The sequence below is a fragment of the Bos mutus genome, chromosome 6, assembly GCF_027580195.1.
Source record: "Bos mutus isolate GX-2022 chromosome 6, NWIPB_WYAK_1.1, whole genome shotgun sequence".
Lineage (NCBI taxonomy): Eukaryota > Metazoa > Chordata > Mammalia > Artiodactyla > Bovidae > Bos > Bos mutus.
Genome location: NC_091622.1, coordinates 50,138,603 through 50,161,722, shown reverse-complemented (window position 1 = coordinate 50,161,722; position 23,120 = coordinate 50,138,603). Strand labels below are relative to the sequence as shown.

The 23,120-nt window shown below is 34.3% G+C and overlaps 1 protein-coding gene across 5 annotated transcripts in view; it reads right to left on the bottom strand.

The window, feature by feature from the left end:
- PCDH7 (protocadherin 7) overlaps positions 1 to 23,120 on the bottom strand; it is a 472,964-nt gene that overhangs the window by 218,337 nt on the left and 231,507 nt on the right. For 2 of the 5 annotated variants that reach the window (XM_070372248.1, XM_070372249.1), the window contains exon 3: positions 291 to 386. The exons of 2 other annotated variants lie outside the window; for them this stretch is intronic. In XM_070372248.1, the coding sequence (XP_070228349.1) occupies positions 298 to 386 (89 nt within the window). In that variant the 3' untranslated portion in view covers positions 291 to 297. Of the gene's footprint in view, positions 1 to 290; positions 387 to 17,969; positions 18,146 to 23,120 lie in introns of those variants that run through there. One more of the 5 variants, XM_070372246.1, reaches the window with a different exon arrangement.

The window sequence follows — 23,120 nt, the reverse complement described above, 5'->3', positions numbered from 1 at the left end:
TTTTTTTTTTTTCTATACAATCAGTTGAGGAAACTGCATAGCACCTTTCTTTGAAAATGATACAGGTTGTTCTTATGTAATCCTTTACATTCAAAAATCATCTACAACTGTGCAGGGAATTCTGAAATAGCATGCTGAAATCGATAAAGATTTACTCAAGTTGTGTAATTTCCTTGTATCAGTAGGCTCTATGTAGTGGATGCATGAGTTTTCTCTGTATAAGAGAGATAGACTATTAGTGGAGAATGCAGAAGAGGGGCAGCTATACTGCTTCATGAGGACCACCATACCTGTTGGTTAATGGAGAGGCCTTAACAGCACTCTTCTTCCATGCGTCTTGCCATGAGGAAAGGGGAGGAAGGGAAAGGTAGTGATGGCAGCAACACCTGGGGAAGGGAGATGGGGAAATATGTAAAGGGAAAATCAGCAGCCCCTACACCACGGTGTCCATCCATAGATTTGCCAATGAAACAATTTCCGAAAACCCTAAACTTGTTTTCTTTCTTTTTTAAAAAATCTAGATAAATTTTAAAGATAATTTAAACAAATTAGGTATTTTGAATGGCGTTAATCTCATCCCGCTCCAACTATCAACTATCCTCTTCTGAGTCTGGGACATGGGGGCTGCTACATGTAATGAACTACCATCTTATTCTCACTTTTTGACTAGACAGGGTAGCTTAAGGCAGGACTAGGCAGGACTTTGATATGTAGGTAGAGTGTTTTGTTTTTTGTTTTTATTTTTTACAACAGATTTATGAAAAAAAACTGCAGGATAAATAGTACCAAATGGGTATGTATATTTTTCCCCAACACACAGTAGGATTATTACCATTTACTTGTTCTGCTTCCATCTAATTGCCATACATCTAAATGCTCACAAACATCTTCCTCATTACCTTCTCCTACGGGTGTGTAGTTTTGATATCAAAACAACTTCAACTTGTTATTTTAACAAAAAAGAATTAAATTTAGTAGAATGCCTATACACTGCAAGAGACCAAACTAATAAAAGTTGTAAAAAGGTTCATGTTTTAATTATATTTTTTTAGACATGGTTTAATTTGAACTATATGTAATTTTTTAAAGTAAATAGAGTTATATGAAAAGAAGTACAATGAAAAAATTTCATAAAACATTGATGATAATACTGAACTCTTTGAATTTTAGTAGTGATCAACTGGTTCAGTGAATCAATTTAAAAGGCAATACCACCTGAAAAAGACATACTGCTACATATTTTGCTCTTGATATTTGTTTTCAGAGAAATTTTTGCCTTTGTATGTTTATATTGAAATACAAACTTCATATGAAAAATGACATTTTACATGATTTAGGGAAGCTTTTATACACCCTGGAGATAAGCTTATTAAAAAAATATGTATATTTTTTAAGAAAATAAGAAGTCATCCACTTGGGGTTTTTAGTAATGGAGATGTTTATGCATGTATAGAGGCAGGGAGTATATGGGAAATTTCTGTACCATCCGCTCAGTGTTTTTGTGAACCTAAACTGTTTTTTAAAAAGCCTTAAGCATTGTAACTTAAAAGATAGGAGAGAATTAATTTTTGGGGTGAAAAAAAATGGTTTTGACCCCTCCCACCCATACATTTCTTAGTGTAATACCTACAGAAGGGCTGGGACATTCTTGAGTTTTTCTCTAAAGACAAGGATTTATGTAAATACCTGTTTGCATTTTTGCTTCTGAATGTGATTCTGACCATTAATCTAAATGTTTAGGAAAGCAGCTACCACAAAGATATTTGAGGTTTGGAGTATGATAATGCTTTTTGGTCTTGCCTTAATCCTATTTAAACATGATGTCTCAAAACTTTCCAGTTTCTCAACTCTTTTGGTCTTTGACACACTAATTACTATTAGGCATCATCTCTGCTTAAAATAACATATCCATCTAATACTTAGGTAATAGTATTAGTCAGCTCTTGAATTGAGAAATTTGGAAACTAATTGGTTAACAGATAGATTAGCATCAAAGAATTCTGAAGGAACATGCACTAAGCCTGTTGAATTAAAATAAATAAACTCAAAGTAGTAAACTTAAATTTTATTTGATATGGTTGAACATAATTTTTATAGCTTTGCTTTTTTTTCTTATACATTTTAATTTTGTGTTTAATTTTAAAAATATTAATTGCCATCACACATATTTTAAAATTTAAGCTCCCCTTCAAAATTAAAAGCCACATATTCTAGTAATATCAAAGTAACAAAGTTATAATTAATTATTCCTACATTTAAATGTTCCTGATTGATTATCTGGGGATCAGCATTTTATCTTTGGAAGAATCAAGTGTGTGAATCTTCCAAGCCAGAAAACAAAAGGGGCCCACATGTTCTTAATTTATGGCAAAAAACTTGAGTCTAGCATGAAACACAGCAGTTTTTGTACATGAGTCCCTAATACCACAAGGATTTTATATACAGTAAGTTCTTCCTTTGATCTTAGGAAGGGTAGGTTATCATGAGGTAATATATTTGGAAATTTGCACCACACTGTGAAAGATACAAAAATAACCAAAGGTGTACGTATGAGAAACTTTGGAAAATAAATACAAAACACAGATGAATGCTCACAGTAGAACTTATCAAGATGTAACAAGTAATATAAAATGATTTTATAAATATCTGAGTTTATAAATAACTAAAACAACTTAGAATGGTAGTCAAAAAGATTAAACAGAAATTTTTGAGTCATAAATTCATAGAGTGGAGAAGAGAGCTTCATGGATTAAGGGAAATAAAAATGAAAGCTATTTTTTTCCTATTTAAGAGGTAGGAGCCAGGCTAATAAAATCACCCCTGGTACTAACGGGGTATTTGTTAGGAATATGCTTATAGGCAATCTTATGAGCTAGATTTTTACCTGGCTAGAAAAGGGAAAATGTACAATATGATGCGTGAAAATAAAAAGTAGATAATAAAAAGTAGATAGAAAAATGATCTGTGATTTTACTGAGTAGAATTGGCAATCAAGAATTTGTAAAGAGATTGATTTTCCAAAAGGACAAGAATTTGGTCATGTAGATAAAATGAGAATATCATAGAGAACGCTATGGTTCAGCCCTCTGTGGTTCTGTTCTTAGAAAAATGTATGATAAAAGTAGAAATATGTATACTAACATATTGACACAGAGAACACAATGTCAAGCTGTAGGGCCCAAGAATAAGGCACAAGACTTGCTTCACATCCTCAAAAAAATATAATAATTACATGGGGAACAAAAATAAGGTCAAATTTCTTAGTGTTTGGAAGCTCAAAGCAAAGAAACAAAGGGATGAACTTTGGGAAACGAGACACAGAGCTACTTCTTCAAGACTGTGTCAGATACGGAAAAAGGATAAAGAAACAGTTTGTAGAAAAGGAAACTGATACAGCCTAATGCAACGTGATGAGAAGAAAGTTATTTAGTGTTGGCAAGTCAGAAGTCAGTCAAACCAGACAGATTATATGGTGGGACCATATAATATGGTTGGGAACCAACACACCTTGATAAGTAGAAGAGACACATCAAACAACATATAAAATGAGAGCTTAATTAGGCAATGAGACTGCTATTCTCTGCTTGATGACCTTAAACCTTCATCAAAACATCACTTGTCTGATACAAGGATATATGAGAAAAGGCCATTACCATACGGTATAAACATTCCTGGTAACAGTACTGTTGCTGTTGCTAAGTCACTTCAGTCGTGTCCGACTCTGTGTGACCCCATAGACTGCAGCCCATCAGGCTCCCCCGTCCCTGGGATTCTCCAGGCAAGAACACTGGATTGGTTGCCATTTCCTTCTCCAATGCATGAAAGTGAAAAGTGAAAATGAAGTCACTCGGTCCTGTCGATTCTTAGCGACCCCATGGACTGCAGCCTTCCAGGCTCCTCCACCCATGGGATTTTCCAGGCAAGAGTACTGGAGTGGGGTGCCATTGCCTTCTCCAAACAGTATTGTTATCCTTATCCTATTTGTGAGGTCTATCTTAAAAATACATTTTCTCTAAGAGTTAGCAAATTGATATTTTAGCTCTGATTCTGACCCTAAAATTTTCCCTGAGTCACATATTCATGTGTGCTAAGTCACTTCATCCTTTCTGATTCTTTGAGACCCCATGAACTGCAGCCTGAATAGGAACAGTCTACCATATTCCAATGAACAGTTCAGTTTTCTCTCATTCTCTTTCTTGCTAAGAGTGGCTGGATAGTTATCAAAAGGAAATTTTATTCATCTTAATGCTGGGTGTGTCTTGTTTTCCCCCCCGAGGCTCAGTGGTAAATAATCTGTCAGTAATGCAGATGTGGGTTTGATCGTTAGGTCCAGAAGATCCCCTGAAGAAGCAAATGGCAACCCACTCCAGTATACTTTTCTGGGGAATCCCATGGACAGAGGAGCCTGGCAGGCTACAATCCATGGAGTTGTAAAAGAGTAGGACATGTCTTAGCAACTAACAACAATGGTATTTCTAGGCAGGGCTGGAGCTTGAAGAGGTCAGCTTGGTTGTTGCCGCTAGCTCCTGCAGGGTGGAGTAAGCTGGTACCCTGGTGTATTTTTAAATTTTCTTAACTCCATAAAAACATAATTTTTTTTTGTCTTTTTTTCTCTTTAACTGAAAATGTTCATTATTTTTATTTAATGAAATAAATTAATCACTACACACTACGTCCTAACAATAAATTTTCATGATGACAATTAGAGTATTGCCATACAAATCTTTACCTGTAATCTATTTTTCTGACAACCTCACTAAAAGTTCAAGATTTTGTTGCACTGAAAACATTTTATTTTATTTTTTTTGAAAACATTTTATAAATCTTCTAGCAAATCTATAATATTCCACTTTATTATTTTCAAATTCCTAATGTTTTACCAATCTGCTAAGAAGTTCTGAGTTTATAGCTACAATAGAGAAGGAAATGGCACCCCACTCCAGTACGCTTGCCTGGAAAATCCTATGGAAGGAGGAGCCTGGTGGGCTACCGGCTATGGGGTCCCACAGAGTTGGACATGACTGAAGCGACTTAGCAGCAGCATAATCCACTGTGTCCTTCATACAAACTAACAAATCAGCTACCCTAGTATCTAAGATATCAGTAATGTTCACTTAGAATTTTAATTAATGTATGATTCACTCAATATAATTAATATTCTAAATTTAGTTTTCCCTACAAAATATATTTTAATGAGGATTTGCTCTTTTTTTTTCTTGACATAGAATTGAGTAAATTTCTAAAACTATGGAAATCTTAAATTCTCACATACAACATTTTTAGTCTCTGCAACTAAAAGTTGTCATATCAATTTGATTATTTAGGTTTGTTCATCAAATATTTAAAGAGTGTTCAATCTTGGCTAGACACGACTTTAATCAGTAGTACTTAAATTTGGATTTCAGGACTCCTCTAGCCTCTTAAAAACTGTTAATGACCCAAAAGTGCTTTTGTTTTTATGTGAGTTTTTTTTTTTATGTGACAGGTAAAGATTTGTATGGCAATACTCTAATTGTCATCATGAAAATTTATTGTTAGGATGTAGTGTGTAGTGATTAATTTATTTCATTAAATAAAAATAATGAACATTTTCAGTTAAAGAGGAAAAAAGACAAAAAAATTATGTCTTTATTGAGTTAAGAAATGTGACTACATCATTGCTGCTGCTGCTGCTGCTGCTAAGTCGCTTCAGTCGTGTCCGACTCTGTGCGACCCTATAGACCGCATCCCACCAGGCTTCCTGTCCCTGGGATTCTCCAGGCAAGAATACTGGAGTGGGTTGCCATTTCCTTCTCCAGTGCATGAAAGTGAAAAGTGAAAGTGAAGTCACTCAGTCGTGTCCGACTGTTAGCTACCCCATGGACTGCAGCCCACCAGGCTCGTCCGTCCATGGGATTTTCCAGGCAAGAGTACTGGAGTGGGGTGCCATACGTCATTGGTAGTCAGTACATTAAAAAATAAAATTGACATTTTAAAAATTAATTGTAAATGCATTTGAAAATAGCCATAATAAAGTCATTTCTTTTCAAAATAAAATATTTTTTTATGAAAAACGATTACCATACTTTATAAAACCAAAAATAAGCTAGAAGAGTGACATTATGATATGTTCTAATATAGATTGTGATAGGAAAAGAGCAAAGCTGGATAGGGTCAGTATGGGCTCCACAGAAGAGGTGATACTTGAAGTAAACTTTAAAGAAAGACTTGACTGGATGGATGGAAACATTGGTGCAAGAGGTTAAGACCATTCAAGTGAAAGAAGGGCATGGCTAAACAGAGCATGTTGTAATAGAAAGAATATGGATTTTTTTGTTTATTTGTTTGACAAAGTTTCCTCAGACTCCATCTCAGCTATTTTGGCTGTATGGCTTTGGGTAAATCACCTAAGGTCTGTGAGCCTCTCTTTGCTCTCTTGTGAATCTACAGATTAAGAAGGTCATGAGAATTGAGATGAAAAATGTAAAATATTTTCACGTGTGGCAGTTAAATGGAACTCAGTAATATAATGTGTTTTGTTGCATATTTAAGGACAGCGAATTGGTTATCATGCTGAGAGCATAAAATACTATGATATGTAGTAGGGAGAATGGAAGTTATAAACAAGAGTGAAAAGGACAGCAGAAAAGAAGAGCTGGTGTGGAGGTTAAAGGCGGGTATGAGTGACTTAAAAAAAGAAACACAGTAATATGAAATGAACTACCTTGGAAACTCCAATGAGAATCACTTCTCATACAGGCCTTAGCAAACCCATAGAAAATCTCGATTTCCACTTGGTGCTCTCCTATCCTTTCCCAGGATTACATACAAATGAACAAACTCAGGTTTTAGAAAAATGAATTACTCCAGTATCATCATAAATATAGAATGAATATGTAAAAAATAAAATGGATGATAAACTTAAGACAAATTTAACCAACCACTTTGCCGCTTACAGAGATTTAGTTGACCTGAATCTTCCATGTCTCTAAGAAATTAGATTTCAATTAATCTCAGCAATGAATGAATGGTGAATATATAAATAAAAGTATATTTTAAGCCATATGAATAATATATTAAGAATCTGAACTCACAAATGTGATGTTCTCAACTTGGAACTGAAAATTAGGAGACTCATAAAGTCTGCAAATTGATTTCAACTTATTTAGAAAACACTTTTATTAAGAGTGTGGTACATAGATAATGTTATGACTTTTCCCCATACCGGTTTATACCATCCAGATGCTATCTTTGATCTTCAAGACTTGATAGAATGTTAAAAAGTATTTCCCAACAAAAAAATATTTTCTGCCGATGCACCTTAGGTCTGACAATTATGGCACAAAATAAAAAAATATGCTTAGTAGAGAAGCACAGCTTTAAAAGGTAAAATAAAGTCTTCATCAAGGTCCAGGTTTAAAATTCTATAAAACACAATAAATATCCTGCCTCATTGTACAGGCACTGGCTGTAGCAATACACCAATGACAGGTAAGAACAATGTGAGTTTTAGATGAGAATGTCTGCAATAATCTATAAAGAATTTAGGACTAGACTATTCTTTTTTTTCACAAAGTATGTTTTACATCCACCCATCATTTTGTCTGATTTCTTCACTACCACAATTCAACCCAGCCTAACTTATCAGAAGAGAAAGCAAAGAAAATAAAGCATTAAACCAAGGTAATAATGGTAATTATGGTTGGACCTTGGACCCAGAGAATATTAATTTATTCTTTAATTAATTCAGCAAATATTTACTGAGCATCTAGTCTATGTCAGGCACTTCCTTAGTAGCTTGAGATAAAAAGAACATAAAAACATGATCTCAATACTCTGGAAGCACAAGCAGGTAGGATATTTTATAAATAAGTAAATACAACATTTTATTCCACTCAATACACATACAAATAATTCTAAAAATTGTTTTCAGGAGAATTTTGTTGTAAAAAACATATACTGTAAAAATGAGACCAAGCGCTTCACTTTATAACTTTTCACATTCTGACTTTGTAAATATGGGTAGTAAAGCTCTATGTCCAAAAAGATAGGTGTCTAACTCCATGTAGCACTCGTCACCCAGGACTTACAAATGACTGTACTAATGGCTGAAATTAAATATACATGATAAATTTTGACCTTCGTTTTCAGGTCTCATGTGCATGTATGTGAAGGCAGGATGTAAGCATAATCAACTTATGGTGGTAACTTTGGAATAAACTATCCCTGTAAAATATCCCTATTCAACCATTCTCCCCTATAGCACTATTTGCATACAGTTTCTTCATTGAAATTTCTCTTTTCTGTACATTTTTTTTCACTACCTCCCCTCTCTTGGTATCAACTACTATATTCTAACTTTGTCAAGTCAAACAACAGTTGTCAATTCTGTGTGAATTTAGCCATATAAATGTAGTTGCTGCTGCTGCTGCTGCTAAGTCGCTTCAGTCATGTGTTACCTACTCACAATTGAGAAACTTTTTTTTTCTTGATCAAGAATGCTTCAGTCTTGAATCAGTTTAGCAGAAGCTACGCTAAGTCATTTTGAGTTTACCTAAATGAAAATGAAAACAAAATGGATGATTTCCTTTGTAAAGTTGAAATAACTCCATTCTGCACAGTTATTTATAATTTTAAACCTCAAGGAATGATTATTCATAGATCTGTGGATTGCAAGGAAGGGAAAACAGTCTGTTCACCCTATCCTTCATTTGGAATACTTTTCCCACTCTGCAGTTAATGTATTTTAATTTATTTTTAAAAAACAAGTTGTTCTTTGACTATAAAACATCTCAGATGCTTAGTAAAACTTTTTTTGTGTATTATTTTCTTCTCAGCATACTTGTGTACAACCAGAGAGGTAGGCAGCATGTTCTAAGCTGGAATTCAGTGAATACATGAGAACACCTTTTTTCAATGCTGTCATTTAGATTACATGAACTTAAATGCCAACTTTGGGCAATGCTATTCCCTCGAAGCATATATATTGTTTCATTATGGATGTATTAATTCACAGTGTTTTATTTCAAGCCTATAAAATATGGTATCTCTTGAGAAATCTGACAGCTGATAAAACTGCATTAGAATGGTGCATGTGCACATGTTTTCACATTTCCACAAAGTTGCTGATTTCTTCTTATTTGAGTCAGCTGTCTGAATTAGTTGCACAGCATTAAATTTAATAAACAGCATATGGATCTGATAATGTATGAGGAGAACCTGTTCTTTCTCTTCCCTGCCACATATATGCTCTTTTATCTTTCAATTAAGTGATACATTTCCTGGCTAAGTTTATTTTAAGAGTGTTGTGTAAAAAGAAACCAAATCTTTGAAATCTTTGTCTTAGTATAACTGCTGTAGATGTACATATGCACAAAATATGTCACATGCTTTTCCATTTATAGAAATAAAATCTTTAAAATTTTTATATTGTGCACTTAAATTTCTCAAGTCTTTAAAATATTCAGTTAATTAATAGAAGTTCATTATAAGAAGAAAGTGAAATCACCATTTTTTAAGTTAAAATTTTACTGACAAAATACACTGAATTTCTCAATAGAGTTCCTTCAAAAACGGTTCAGAAAGTACGATGATAAAAGGTTCCTGAAAGTTCAAGACAAAAGAAATATCTACTTTTTAAAATATGGACCAAAACTACTAAGTTTAATTCCTGGGAGATGAAGAAAGAGTTTGAACATATTTTAATACCCTAAATGCAGATTCAGAGAACTGGTTATAATCCTGAGTCCCTCTTGCCTGCACACCAGAATTCTTCATTCTGAGGTAAACACTGGCCTCAAACTCTAGGCATGTGCTTATCAACCCTGACCTGATTTTCCTCTAACATGAACTCAATTAAACTTCCTACTCTTAAAGGACCTTTCCATTTCTTGTCAGTAAAAGAAACAGGTAAGGAAATACATCAAGAGTAGATAGGTACATGGAAAGTTATATTCTGTGTAAGAGCAATAAGATACTATGTATTCTAAATTTTCCTACATCAAATTTAGATTTGCAAAGCCAGGCTATGTATGATTACAAATGCTGAAGGCAAACCTTTATAGTGGTTCATTCTTTTGAGACTTCAAATTTTAACACCATCCCTTTTTTACAAGGCATTACTAGAATATTCCCCAATGTGTATATTAGATTCCTTTATAGAGACAGTCATGTTCCTACAAGCCATAAATTTAATAAATCACCAGATATATAACTTTCATTCTCACATTTACATTACCAAGTACTTTATGGAGCAATTTTCTTAGTCATAGCAGTGAGACTGTTCAGTGATATAAATAAATAAATAATATTCCAGCAAAACCCCTTAACTCTAAAGGAATGGAATCTCACAAGAATACAATTCACTATTAAAGAGAATTCAGCTATCAGTAGGGTCTATCTTGCATTGCCTCTATGAAAGTTTATTACGAGTAGTATCAGAAGGATTTTATTATAGCAAGCATTGCAGAAGCCAAGGACAGAGTTATGGCTGGGTTCCAGTGAAGAGAGAAAGAGCTTGAAAAGCCTAATATACCACAATACTGAAATTGTTATTATAAATAACTGGTACATTTACATCAGATTATCATATATTTTCAACAGAAACGGCAAATGCCAACCCTGTCAGTATCTGTCTCTGGGCGCGGAGCTTCCTGTTGAGACCTGTTGTGCACTAGCAGAGCCAGGCTTAAGTGCTCCCAAAGGATTTTTATGTTCATATTATTAAAAAAAAATTCCTTGCAAGGAAAATTAGACTTTAAGGTGTAAAGAATATTTTGAAATGATGAAATATCTGACTGGTCCAATGAAATTACTTTAAAGCGATATTTTAAAATTCTCCAACTCTAAAATACTCTAACTTTAAAATACTTTAATACAGTTCTTTTAACTTAATCAGCACAATTCCCTAAGCGTATATTATAAAAACGCAAGTACACATCTTATTCTTGGTGGGTAGAAGGGGGTAATGGGGCAGGAGGAAGCAGTAGAAGGCATTAGAAAATCATAGCCTTGAGTTAACTTTATAGTCTTTTGTGGGTTTTTACCTAAAGAGTTATATTGAATTCCAAATTCTCATATTTAAATAATGAGAGAAAATGTTCCAAATTGTAAAGGAACTTGCTCTACATGTTTTCTATTTGCAATTTAATAAACTTACTTCAATACAGGAGTATTGCTTATTTTTATAATAAAAGTCTTATATGGTAGGAGGCTGTCAAATTTGCAAATGATGAAACTATTGACTTTAATAGAACAGTTCCAAAATAGAGTCTGGAGGCATAGTTTATTATTCAAATTATTTCCAAGAAGTGCTTTAGGCTTCTTAGCCCAACCCATCACGGATGGTGTGTCATGCATGTGTGTGTGCACGCGTCTGTTTCCTTGGTGAGCAATGCTGAGTCTTCTTAAAATTTGCTCATAAATTTCAGAATGAGTTTCCAAAAATTAAAGTAACTAGGTCAAATTCTCCACATGTTGTACCACCAAATAAAATATCTGTCCTCAAAATTGTTTAGGAAGGCATATCAGGTACACAAGTAGATAGTTCATAAAGTCCAATCAATAGGGACACTAGCTAAATGAAGTGCAAAAAATATTATAATGGATCCTTTTGCTCTTTGGAATCAATGGCAGTAATCTTTGTTTAAAAAGAATGTGTGTCTGAGCAATAACATGTACCAATATTTAAGCTGCTAAAATGAAAAGAGCTCAGAAGCAGGCATCTCTCCATTTAGCTATATTACATTTTCTGTTCTTTTCTTCTCTATTTAGGCAGGAGAACTGCCTTAACCACTTCAGAAATGCCCTACCTTCATCCCAGGAAAGGAAATGAAGGCCTTAGCACTGATGCTAAAATATATATAATAGACACAAATGAGCAGCAGGGGCAGATGGGGACTTTCAGTTACTTTATGACTAGGTCAATTATTAGCAAACTCTACATGCCAGCTTCTCAGTGAAAACAGATGATTTTCACTTAATCCCAAAGGGAAATATGCATTATCTTTTCTGTTATTCCTAAATACATGAACTGATTCTATATATCAAATAAAAAAGCAATATCCTTTTTCAATATGAAAATCAAATTACAACAGCTTAAATGCCAGCACCAACTGAGTTATCAGTCTATGTTTGTAAGGCATGTCTTCTCCTGACTACTAAAAAAAATTAATAAACTATACTACTGGAGAATAAAGGACTTGAAAACTCTTTTGTACAGATGATATATATGTCCTTTTACTTATTTATGACAGTGGTTTTGAAATTATTTTTCAATTTATTTTAATTTGCTACTGTATCTAAGGAAGCTTCTTATTCTTAAGTACCTTTGAGCAAATTCAATCATATAGATCAGCTGATAGCCATAATCAAAATAAATATCCCTAGAGAGGCAGGGGTTTAAGTTGCAGTTAAAAATATGTGTGTCCCAGTCCTGAAATAGCTATTTTCTAATTCAATTATGCACTATAAAAATTATATTATTTAACAGAGTCTGCTGCTGCTGCTGCTGCTGCTGCTAAGTCACTTCAGTCATGTCTGACTCTGTGCGACCCCATAGATGGCAGCCCACAGGCTCCTCTGTCCCTGGGATTCTCCAGGCAAGAATACTGGAGTGGGTTGCATTCTTTCTCCAATGCATGAAAGTGAAAAGTGAAAGTGAAGTCGCTCAGTCATGTCCAACTCTTAGCGATCCCATGGACTGTAGCCTACCAGGCTCCTCCGTCCATGGGATTTTCCAAGCAACAGTACTGGAGTGGGTTGCCACTGCCTTCTCCATTAACACAGTCTAGTAGTTCTGAAAGTAGTGGTATAAGTATATAAATGTTTATCCTATATTTACCCTACAAAGAAGAATATTTGAAAGAAAATTTCTCTAAGAGTTTACAAATTTAGCTTCCTTTTTGCTTATTTTGAAAATTCCAACATTACTGAGACAACATTAAAGTATTAAATAAACTTTAAGTATCTTTTTAATGCTTGCTTTATTGAATGGTGTGCATAATTAAAAAGTTAATTGCTGTGTTCCCACAATCTTTGGGAGTCAAGGGACCGACTCCAGAAGCATGCTTTTAGTGCTGTACTTTCTTATACACACGCATTATTCTACTCAGTGAATTACCTTCCCTACCTAGGCAGAAGGATCCAATGAAGACAAGTGTGTGTGTGTGTGTGTGTGTGTGTAGAATGAACTACCAACAAAATATAGGCATAAAGAATATAACTGTCTAGTTTACTCAGTGAGTAAAGCACCTGGTATTAATTCTCACCCTATTTTGGGCAGACTGTATTTCTTTAAGTAACTCATTATATTGAATCTATTTATTATCTTAGTATTTTGAAGGGAAAAATGCATTAACATCTTAGTTTTTGTGATATGAACACGACTATTTCACTTATGATCCTAGGTATCAACATTTATGTCAAGCCACAATGTGCAGTAGTTCTTGAAGATGGCACATAATACTACTTTTATGCACTGTGTTTACATAATCACAAAAGTATAGTTTTTTATAATGCATATAAATACAAAGGGGAATCCCCTTAATGTCCTTGAAAAGTAGGTAGTGCATGAAATATTGTTTGCTTCAGATGAGATAAGATCAGTGATTTGGTCAAAACTGCATAATACAGTAATGCTTATATCATATATGTATAAAATGAAAACTAAATTTTTCCTTCTTAAATATGTTTTAAAATAGAAATGACTATAATGGGTACAAAAGGTTTTCCTGAGCTTTGAATGTAGTAATACAAGTATAGTCTTTAGGGCTTAATAGTAACAAAGCAAGAATAATAAATGATAACAGTTACTATATACTGAACACCTAGTATTATCAGGTATTAATTGTAATTTTACACCTCAGTTACATCATTTATAAAATGCATATATTTCCTTCCTCAGGATAATTCTATGAAGCAAATGAATATAGAGAACCCTCAGGTTATCACTAATATAGTGCAAAAGCATTCATTTATTATTTCAATTTTTCTCACCCTTATTATCATTTATTTTTAGATACTTAATAAAGATACGATTTCATCATTCTTTTTGATGGATAGATTGTCCTCTTTACGTTATATTTGCTCTTTTCTGGTGCTTCTCTCTTTGTGTGTGTAAGTGTGACAGGGAGTGAATTAATCTATAATTCATTTGTCTCTGACATTAGACATACTTTGTGATGACTTGGCCCCTTTAAAATCCCTTCAGCCCTTTATGTTTGAGTTGTATTGTAACTGAGGTGTTTCATACTGTGATCTGAACATTATCTCCAAAAACCCATAAAAGTTGATTTCTACATTTATAAATGTATTTGGTTTAATTAGAAGCTTAAAATAATATGTGAATGAGTGTTATGAATTACTACCTAATTGGCAGAGTCTATCTACATTCTGTGACTGGCAATCATTTTTACAAGGCTTTTCTCACTGCCATGAATTTTTGAGAATTGACTGCAATCTCAGTCTTTTAGGAACCACTTTGCTATGGGCACTGAATGATCTTTAATAATTATTTGATGACTTCTCTGTGAGTTACTGGTTTCTGTTATTTACTTCTCCTTAACAGTAAATCCAGGAAAATATATGCAGGTCTCTTAAAGACAGAAGCCATGTAGCCACAGAAAATAAATGTGCAACTATTAATATGCTTTCTTTGTCTATGACTTTTACAGAATTTTATTTGTTATAAACACTGGTATTTGTTCACAGTGGATAGAGAAACGTGTTCCTAGCCTTGAAATGAATAAGGAATTCAAAAGGGGCCAGGAAACCACTTGCCTTAATGGCAAAATACCGGTGAGGCCAGTGAACACTTTCGTAAGCAAGAAAACAATCATGTATTTAATAAATATAAACACTGTGGATCTGATTTAATTTGGGAAAAAAAAGAACTATAGGACTAGAAATAAATGTAAGGTATTTTTTAAAAAATCAACATAGTGCAGCAGTAATCTGATAGAATTTTATTAAATGCTAACTACCTAAACATATGTTTTATGTATATCTGCACAATAACTCTTTAAGATACGGCCATAATTATTATAATTGTTGTTTCCATTTTAAAAGGAAGTGAGATATTATGTAAATTTATCTCTATTCCCTTCTTGAAAATGTGATGGAGGTTGAACTAGGACCTATAGACTTCTGGCAACAATTCCTTGCAAATGTACCTATTGTACTGCATACCATAACACATCAGAATTAAGTTTAAAAAGGACATTTTAAAACTGAAAATTTATAGAACAGATGTTTCCAAAAAGCATATCCCAAAGAATACAGAAACTTGAAAGTCTGAAATGACTCAAATGGTGCCATTTAGTAGAGAAAATGAATTACCTGATCCTCAAAAATGTCACAGGTAAGGCATTAGAAGGGAGAATGTGTGCATGGGATGATGTGGTTGGGAGAGGCAAAGGAGTAAGGTTATTAGAAGGATAAAATAAAGAAAGTATTAAAATCTCAGGGTCAGTCTGTGGAACAGTCCTCTAATCCTCCTTCAGAAATGAAATGACTGTCAGAGGAGCTCAGAACTTTTCATTAGAGAAAAGAAGAGTAATGTATTTTCCCTGCTATTTTCAAAAACTTAAAACATAAAGACCAGAGGCTAAGTAATCAAGTCAGAAGTCTTGTACTTTGTGCCCTGAAATAAAATGTGGTTTCTTGAGAAAAACTCACATGGGAACCTCTAAACCCACAGACAATTGATAGAACTAATTTAATAGCTATTTGATTCTGGGGACATAGATAATACTCAGACATGGACCATGAAGGAAAAACATATGAGTTTGATTTCACAAAAGAGGATAGAAACAGACTGGGGCTGAGATAGGCAAGAATTAGATTTTAGATCTTCATTATTCTAGGAAAAAGAGATGAACCAATGTTGTCCAGGAAACTAGAAGTGCCTCTTAAAATTGAATTCTTAAAGGCTGAGTACAACTGATCACACTGAATAAAGGGTAGTAAGCTTAAGAGGAAAAGAAAAAAAAAAAAAAACTCTGATAACACATGGTTCTATGTGAACATGTTGCTTTCTAATCACTTGCTCAAAGATATTGTATGATTAACATTGCCTGGACTAAAGTGCAGGGAAAGAATAAGGATTGAGTCCTAAATTCAATTTTCTCAAATACTCATATAATTGAAAATTGAGTTTATTTTAGGCGAGAATTATCTGAGAAATTGTGACTATATAAGTAATGATTTCAAAAATTACATATCAGTCTGTGAGATGTTTCTGACACAGATTGTTGAGAGGTATTACTTAAAGAGAACATCAGGTAACTCTGCCCAGTATCCATCAATAAAATTGATGGATAGTTAATGGAATGCTTAGATAATGCAAAGATATCTTACAGAATGGACCAGCAGCAAGGAGGGAAGCAAAATCTGGCCATTTAATCATGCCTATAGTGAGTTCCAGAAAAACATCTATTTCTGTTTTATTGACTATGCCAAAGCCTTGACTGTGTGGATCACAATACACTGTGGAAAATTCTGAAAGAGATGGGAATACCAGACCACCTGACCTGCCTCTTAAGAAATTTGTATGCAGGTCAGGAAGCAACAGTTAGAACTGGACATGGAACAACAGACTGGTTCCAAATAGGAAAAGGAGTACGTCAGGGCGTATATTGTCACCCTGCTTATTTAACTTCTATGTAGAGTACATCATGAGAAACGCTGGGCTGGAAGAAGCACAAGCTGGAATCAAGATTGCTGGGAGAAATATCAATAACCTCAGATATGCAGATGACACCACCCTTATGGCAGAAAGTGAAGAGGAACTCAAAAGCCTCTTGATGAAAGTGAAAGTGAAGAGTGAAAAAGTTAGCTTAAAGCTCAACATTCAGAAAACGAAGATCATGGCATCCGGTCCCATCACTTCATGGGAAATAGATGGGGAAACAGTGGAAACAGTGTCAGACTTTATTGTTTTGGGCTCCAAAATCACTGCAGATGGTGACTGCAGCTATGAAATTAAAAGACGCTTACTCCTTGGAAGAAAAGTTATGACCAACCTAGATAGCATATTGAAAAGCAGAGACATTACTTTGCCAACAAAGTTCCGTCTAGTCAAGGCTATGGTTTTTCCAGTTGTCATGTATGGATGTGAGAGTTGGACTGTGAAGAAAGCTGAGTGCCAAAGAATTGATGCTTTTGAACTGTGGTGTTGGAGAAGACTCTTGAGAGTCCCTTGGACTGCAAGGAGATCCAACCAGTCCATTTTGAAGGAGATCAGCTCTGGGATTTCTTTGGAAGGAATGATGCTAAAGCTGAAACTCCAGTACTTTGGCCACCTCATGTGAAGAATTGACTCATTGGAAAAGACTCTGATGCTTTTCCAATGGGGAGGGATTGGGGGCAGGAGGAGAAGGGGTATACAGAGGATGAGATGGCTGGATGGCATCACCAACTCGATGGACGGGAGTATGAGTGAACTCCGGAAGTTGGTGATGGACAGGGAGGCCTGGCATGCTGCGATTCATGAGGTCACAAAGAGTCGGACACGACTGAGCGACTGAACTGAACTGAACTGATAGATGATATTGAGAAAATCATTTGCATATTTTAAATAGAATTTTTCCCTAAGAAATAATCCTAAAGAGAAGAGAAAACAAACAAACAAAAAAAACAACAACAGAAACAACTACAAGTTAGAGACATGGAATTACAATTAGTACCTTGTATTCTAAAAGAGCCCCTGAATCTAGGGCACCAAAGCAATTTTTTTTCTTAGGAGAAGATCTCAGTCAACTGCAGACATGTTACAACACACCTTATCTGCCTCATTGGGTCTGGATGAAAAAGTTCCTCTTCTGATTTCATCCTCAGCAGGCAATCTTTTAAGAGGTACACTGATTTTCCTTCAGAGAAGGCAATGGCACCCCACTCCAGTACTCTTGCCTGGAAAATCCCATGGACAGAGGAGTCTGGTGGGCTGCAGTCCATGGGGTCGCTAGGAGTTGCACACGACTGAACGACTTCACTTTGACTTTTCAGTTTCATGCACTGGATAAGGAAATGGCAACCCACTCCAGTGTTCTTGCCTGGAGAATCCTAGGGACTGGGGAGCCTGGTAGGCTGCCGTCTATGGGGTCGCACAGAGTTGGACAGGACTGAAGTGACTTAGCAGCAGCAGCAGCAGTGATTTTCCTTGGGTCACCTTAGAAATAAAGAATATTGTCTTTGAGACAAAGTGGGGCCTTTCCAATTTCTTCAATGGGATATTTTCCTGTTCAAAATTTAATGAACTAATACACCAGTTTGACATTAAAATCTTGTAATAATGTTTAGAATTTGCTTTGGCTCTGTTCAATTCTGCACACTGATAAAACTGAAACTTGGATCTAGAAAAAATCTTCCAGGTGCCACGTAGAGACCTCTCAGTCACCAGACAGGTAGTCTTCTCTTGACACACACTACACTTTCATACCTTCTATTCAATGCTCCAGGACAATGGGAAGCACATATCCCAGGCCTCTAAATACACACGTCTAGAGGTTTTTGATGAGCAAAATAAATGTATGCATGATTAAATAGATGCTGACTTTTTATTGGGAAATTATTATGCAGCAGTTACTTAGATAATCTTGGGATGGAAGACTAGTTTTATTAATGTAGTCCCTATGTATAATTCCTACTAAGCAATGATGAACACAAAGAAGGGAGAATACATTTATGTGACATTGATAGTTGTCCTTTCTTAGACAAAAAACAACATCAAAAGTGACATCTGCCTAGCAAATCATTGTTAGTAAGTCTTCACACGTAATACACTGGGAGGCAGTTCTTCCCTTGCATGGTGTACTAGCTGTGGTAAGCATCTTTGACATGGGATTTCTGTGACTGGAACTGAACAGTCATTTACTGTACAATTTGAATTTATTTCTTGTGCAAATTCTATTTCATTATTGTCTGTTTCGAAGCTTATCTATTTGTGTAAGGCCACTAACAATTGATAGCACTATTATAGTGTCAGGAATTCTATAATCACAAAATAAAAATGTTTGACGATGACTAAAAATGTTTGATATCAATTATTGGATCTCACCAAAAATGCAGTTAGATATTATTTTAATTTCAAGTCAGTGAGATGGACAAATGGTGACCTAGTATAAAATAAAGCATAGAAGTTATATGTGAGGCCAAAATTCACTTAAAAGAGTAATTATTATATCTCAAGGAAAGATAACAAAAGCTATTATTACAGAAATTTCAGACACTGTTGTACTTTTGGAAAATTTTGTAGAAACAGCAACAAAAATTATGAACACAGCATAAATTATAAGTTGGTTAGAAATTTATTAAGATTGATATAGAGGGATGCAACCATGCCCCTGTCTCTGACAAAGACTTTATAATGGACTTGCTGACCTGGGGGAAATAATTGTTGAATATGCTCTTACATGGCATCTCCTGGTCTTTGGCTTTCTCAGTTGTCTCACTTCTGTTGAATCTCTATCAGCAACACTGGGCTCCAAGTCCATATAACAAAATTCAACAAAGTTTTTAAACATCTATGTGTAGGATTCTAGATGCACAACCCTAATTCTAAATTTCTCCTTAGCTTGCCGTGCTTTGTTTGGTTTTACTTTTTTTATTTTAAAATATCCTCAGTCACCTTTACTGAAACTTATTTCTCTATTATTCTCTTATATTTCAGTATTTTTTCAGATTCTGTGTTGGGTATGATCTCTTTTATCTGGTGTCAATTACTTGATGGTCACATCTATTCCCCACGTTTCATAATCATCAGAGTGCCAATAACTCTTAAAGCTGTATTTCTGCTATTGATTTCTACTCCCAAGTTTCTGGTGTACATTTTCAATAGGCTGCTAGATGTCATTTGAATTTTTCAAAGGTACCTTAAACCCAACATGTCTTAATCAAGCTTGTCCTCCTGGAAAGGTGCTATTCCTTCCACTTTTCCCACTTTTCCCAACTTGGAAATAGCACCCCTGTTTTCCCTATAACCTTACTCACTCACATTTCCATTTATCAAATTCCTACTCACCCATCCTTTAAAGCTTGGCTAAAGTTTTTCATATCCCCAATTCATATCCTCCTCTAATTCTGGTAACATTTAGTCCTTTCACCTAGAGCTTCTCATGACTTTACTTTTAAAAATCTAATTCTGCACATACCTTTATCCATCACAATATTTGACACGTAGAAGGCAAAGAGAATGTCGCATTCACCTTAGGATCCTTCATGGGAATTTGAGTAGAGTAAATGTTCAAGAAATAATTATTGAACTTAAATTCTCATAATACTCTAAATTCACTGTTCATTGTATAAAATTTCAGCTATGGCTGTGATGACCTTTTACTGCAAAAGCTGGGTTGGTGAAATGCAACTTCATACTGAATAGAAACAATGTGCATAATTCAGTATAGAGCACTATGGCTCTCAGGAAGCACACCAGTCAGATTATAGGTGGGTCCTCCAAAGACCTCATCAATGGAAATGCTGAGCATTTCAGAGCAGAAATAAAGTCATAGAAGATGTATTTCTCAAAGAAAATGAATGAGTAGATGATTTTCAAACATAGGATACTGTTCTATTTTTTATTACCAAACATATTTTTGCACTCCTTGGAGATTTGTTTTAAATTACTATATCAAATCTTAGTTTCTGTTGTGATTATCACATTTTAGCAGCTATCTTTTTTAAAGGATTTTAATTTAAATGTGCATGTATTTCATTTTTTTTCACTTTGTAATGAATTTATTCTTTCTGGATCAGTGATCAGAAGGCATACAAAATAATGAGACTGATGTCAAAAAATATATATCTGCATAAATTAAGTAAAACTTAATCAGAAACAAGATTTTAAAACAAGGCAGCCTATTATCTATATTTCAGATAGAAAGTGAATGTGACATAAAGACAAATATCCAAAAACTTAACTGGAACCTTGAGACATCAATTACACAAAAAATAACAACCACAACTCAAGGAATGAATTGGGTTTTCAAAAAAATAAGCCTAATCAGTCTACTCTAATCTAATCATCTGATTTGAGTAATACAAATTGTTTTCTGAAAAAAAAATCACAAGAACTTCAAAAGATTATTTACAGGATCTTATTAAGCTTGAAAAGCCTTATTTAAAGTACACATATTTTTAGCAACTGTCCACATTTATGAGCAGGGAAAGAAAAGAGACATAAAAGTAATTTGTTCTGTAGATGAGATCTAGATTTACCATATGCTGATAATTTCTATCAATGATAAATTCTGGAGTTTTGGAACTAATTATGAAGAATTTAATTTCTTGTAGTTTGACATGAAGCTTCCAGGCCAATAAAGTATTTATTTTTAAATTATGTAGAAGACAGGTAGGTAAAAAGAGAAGATAGAATGCAAATAACTTTTGGCCTTCTTCCAGTCCAAGATATTATTTATAAAATGTAAAAATTTCAATAAGTGCATTTATAATTGTTTCATCTGAATACTTTTCTACTCCATTCTCTGTACATCATACCATTCTGAGCTTCTCTGAGCTTTCTCCTTTTCACATCATAGTGAAGCTACTGAAATCAGGGTTGTATATCCCCAACCTGAAGATGCCTGCCACAAAAAGCAGAGATTCTTTCTCATTCTCTTCTACTTCCTCAGAAAGTCTTGGCCATGTTTTACTTTTTATACATGCTTGTTGGGTCAAAATGAGTAACCACAGCTTTGTCATTATGTAATTAACCCTTATTAAACGAGAGACAAGGAGGATATTACTCTGTTTTGCTTTACTTAAGAAGAGAATGCTTTTCTTAAAAAACAAAACAAAACAAAAAAACCTGCAATAGAAGTAACAATAGTGACTTCCTTAACCTAAAAGAGGAATGAGATGAAACAAAGTCTCTATAAGTGGACTGACCTCAGAGATTGAGAGCTAGCTACACTTTAAGAGTCAGGTTCCAGAGTACCTTTAATCACCCAGAGGAAGCTTAAAGTGTCATCACATTTCAGCAACATCAAGTATTTTATACATAACTCAAGGGGAAAAAATCATAGGAAAAACAGAAATATATACAATGTATAAGCAAAGACGAATACAATATGGGGTTATAGCTTAACTTAATAAGGACCTAAACACAGAATTCATTATCTAACAAGCGTGCTGAAATTCAGATAAGCAAATGCTTTGAGAGTCTGGAGGCAACAAGCCCACTAACTGACCTCCAAAGTCACTTTGAGATTTGATGAGAGCTCATTCCCTCCTCAAATGTCATAAAGGTTCAGCAGAGTGATCCAGTTTTAAAAGACAAAATTAGAATAAAAAGGGTAATATAGTCACACATTTTATCAGTGTTAATTATTAATACTGAGATTAAAAAGAAAGGGCTGAAGTTCGGTAAGCATACTAATTGGATACTTTTCAGTTCGTTTTCTCTGTCGATTTGAATATTTTGAAGCAGTTAAAAAGGAAGTATATACCTGCAGAATAATGCATTCAACTGGAAAACTGGTTGTTTTACATTTCAAAATGTAAAAACACTTAAAAAAGAGATTAGAGAATACAGGGAGATAATGACTTCTCACTTTGATTGACAGAGAGCACAAAAAATTGGATTCATTTGATACCAAAGGATAGATTTTACTTTCCCCTCTTTTAAGATCCTTGAGATGTTTAAATGTTACTGCTCCTTGGTATCCCACAAAAATTAGAAATTAACTGGGAAGTATTAAAGGTGAGAATATCATTCTTACCAGTCATTTCAGAATGCTATATTTGTGAGACTAAGTATTTTTGATGCTTTCATGATTAAGCCTTTGTATCATGTCAAATCTACCTAAAGTTAATAATAATCATAATTATTTTATTATTACTATTTAAATAATAGTACTAAATAGTCCTATCACTAATATAGTAAAATTATTGGTACTCATTATTTATTTATACTTTATTCAGTGCTACTATCTCATTTAGTGTCCTCCACTACTCTATGATTTATTATTGGAGAAAGTGGGACTATGAGATGTCAGAAAATTACACTGTTAGTAAAAGGGGAAATCAGAATTTAACCAATGTTAATTAGACTAATACTTTGGCCATCTGAGGTGAAGATCTGACTCACTGGAAAAGACCTTGATGCTAGGAAAGACTGAGGTCAGGAGGAAAAGGAGGTGACAGAGGAT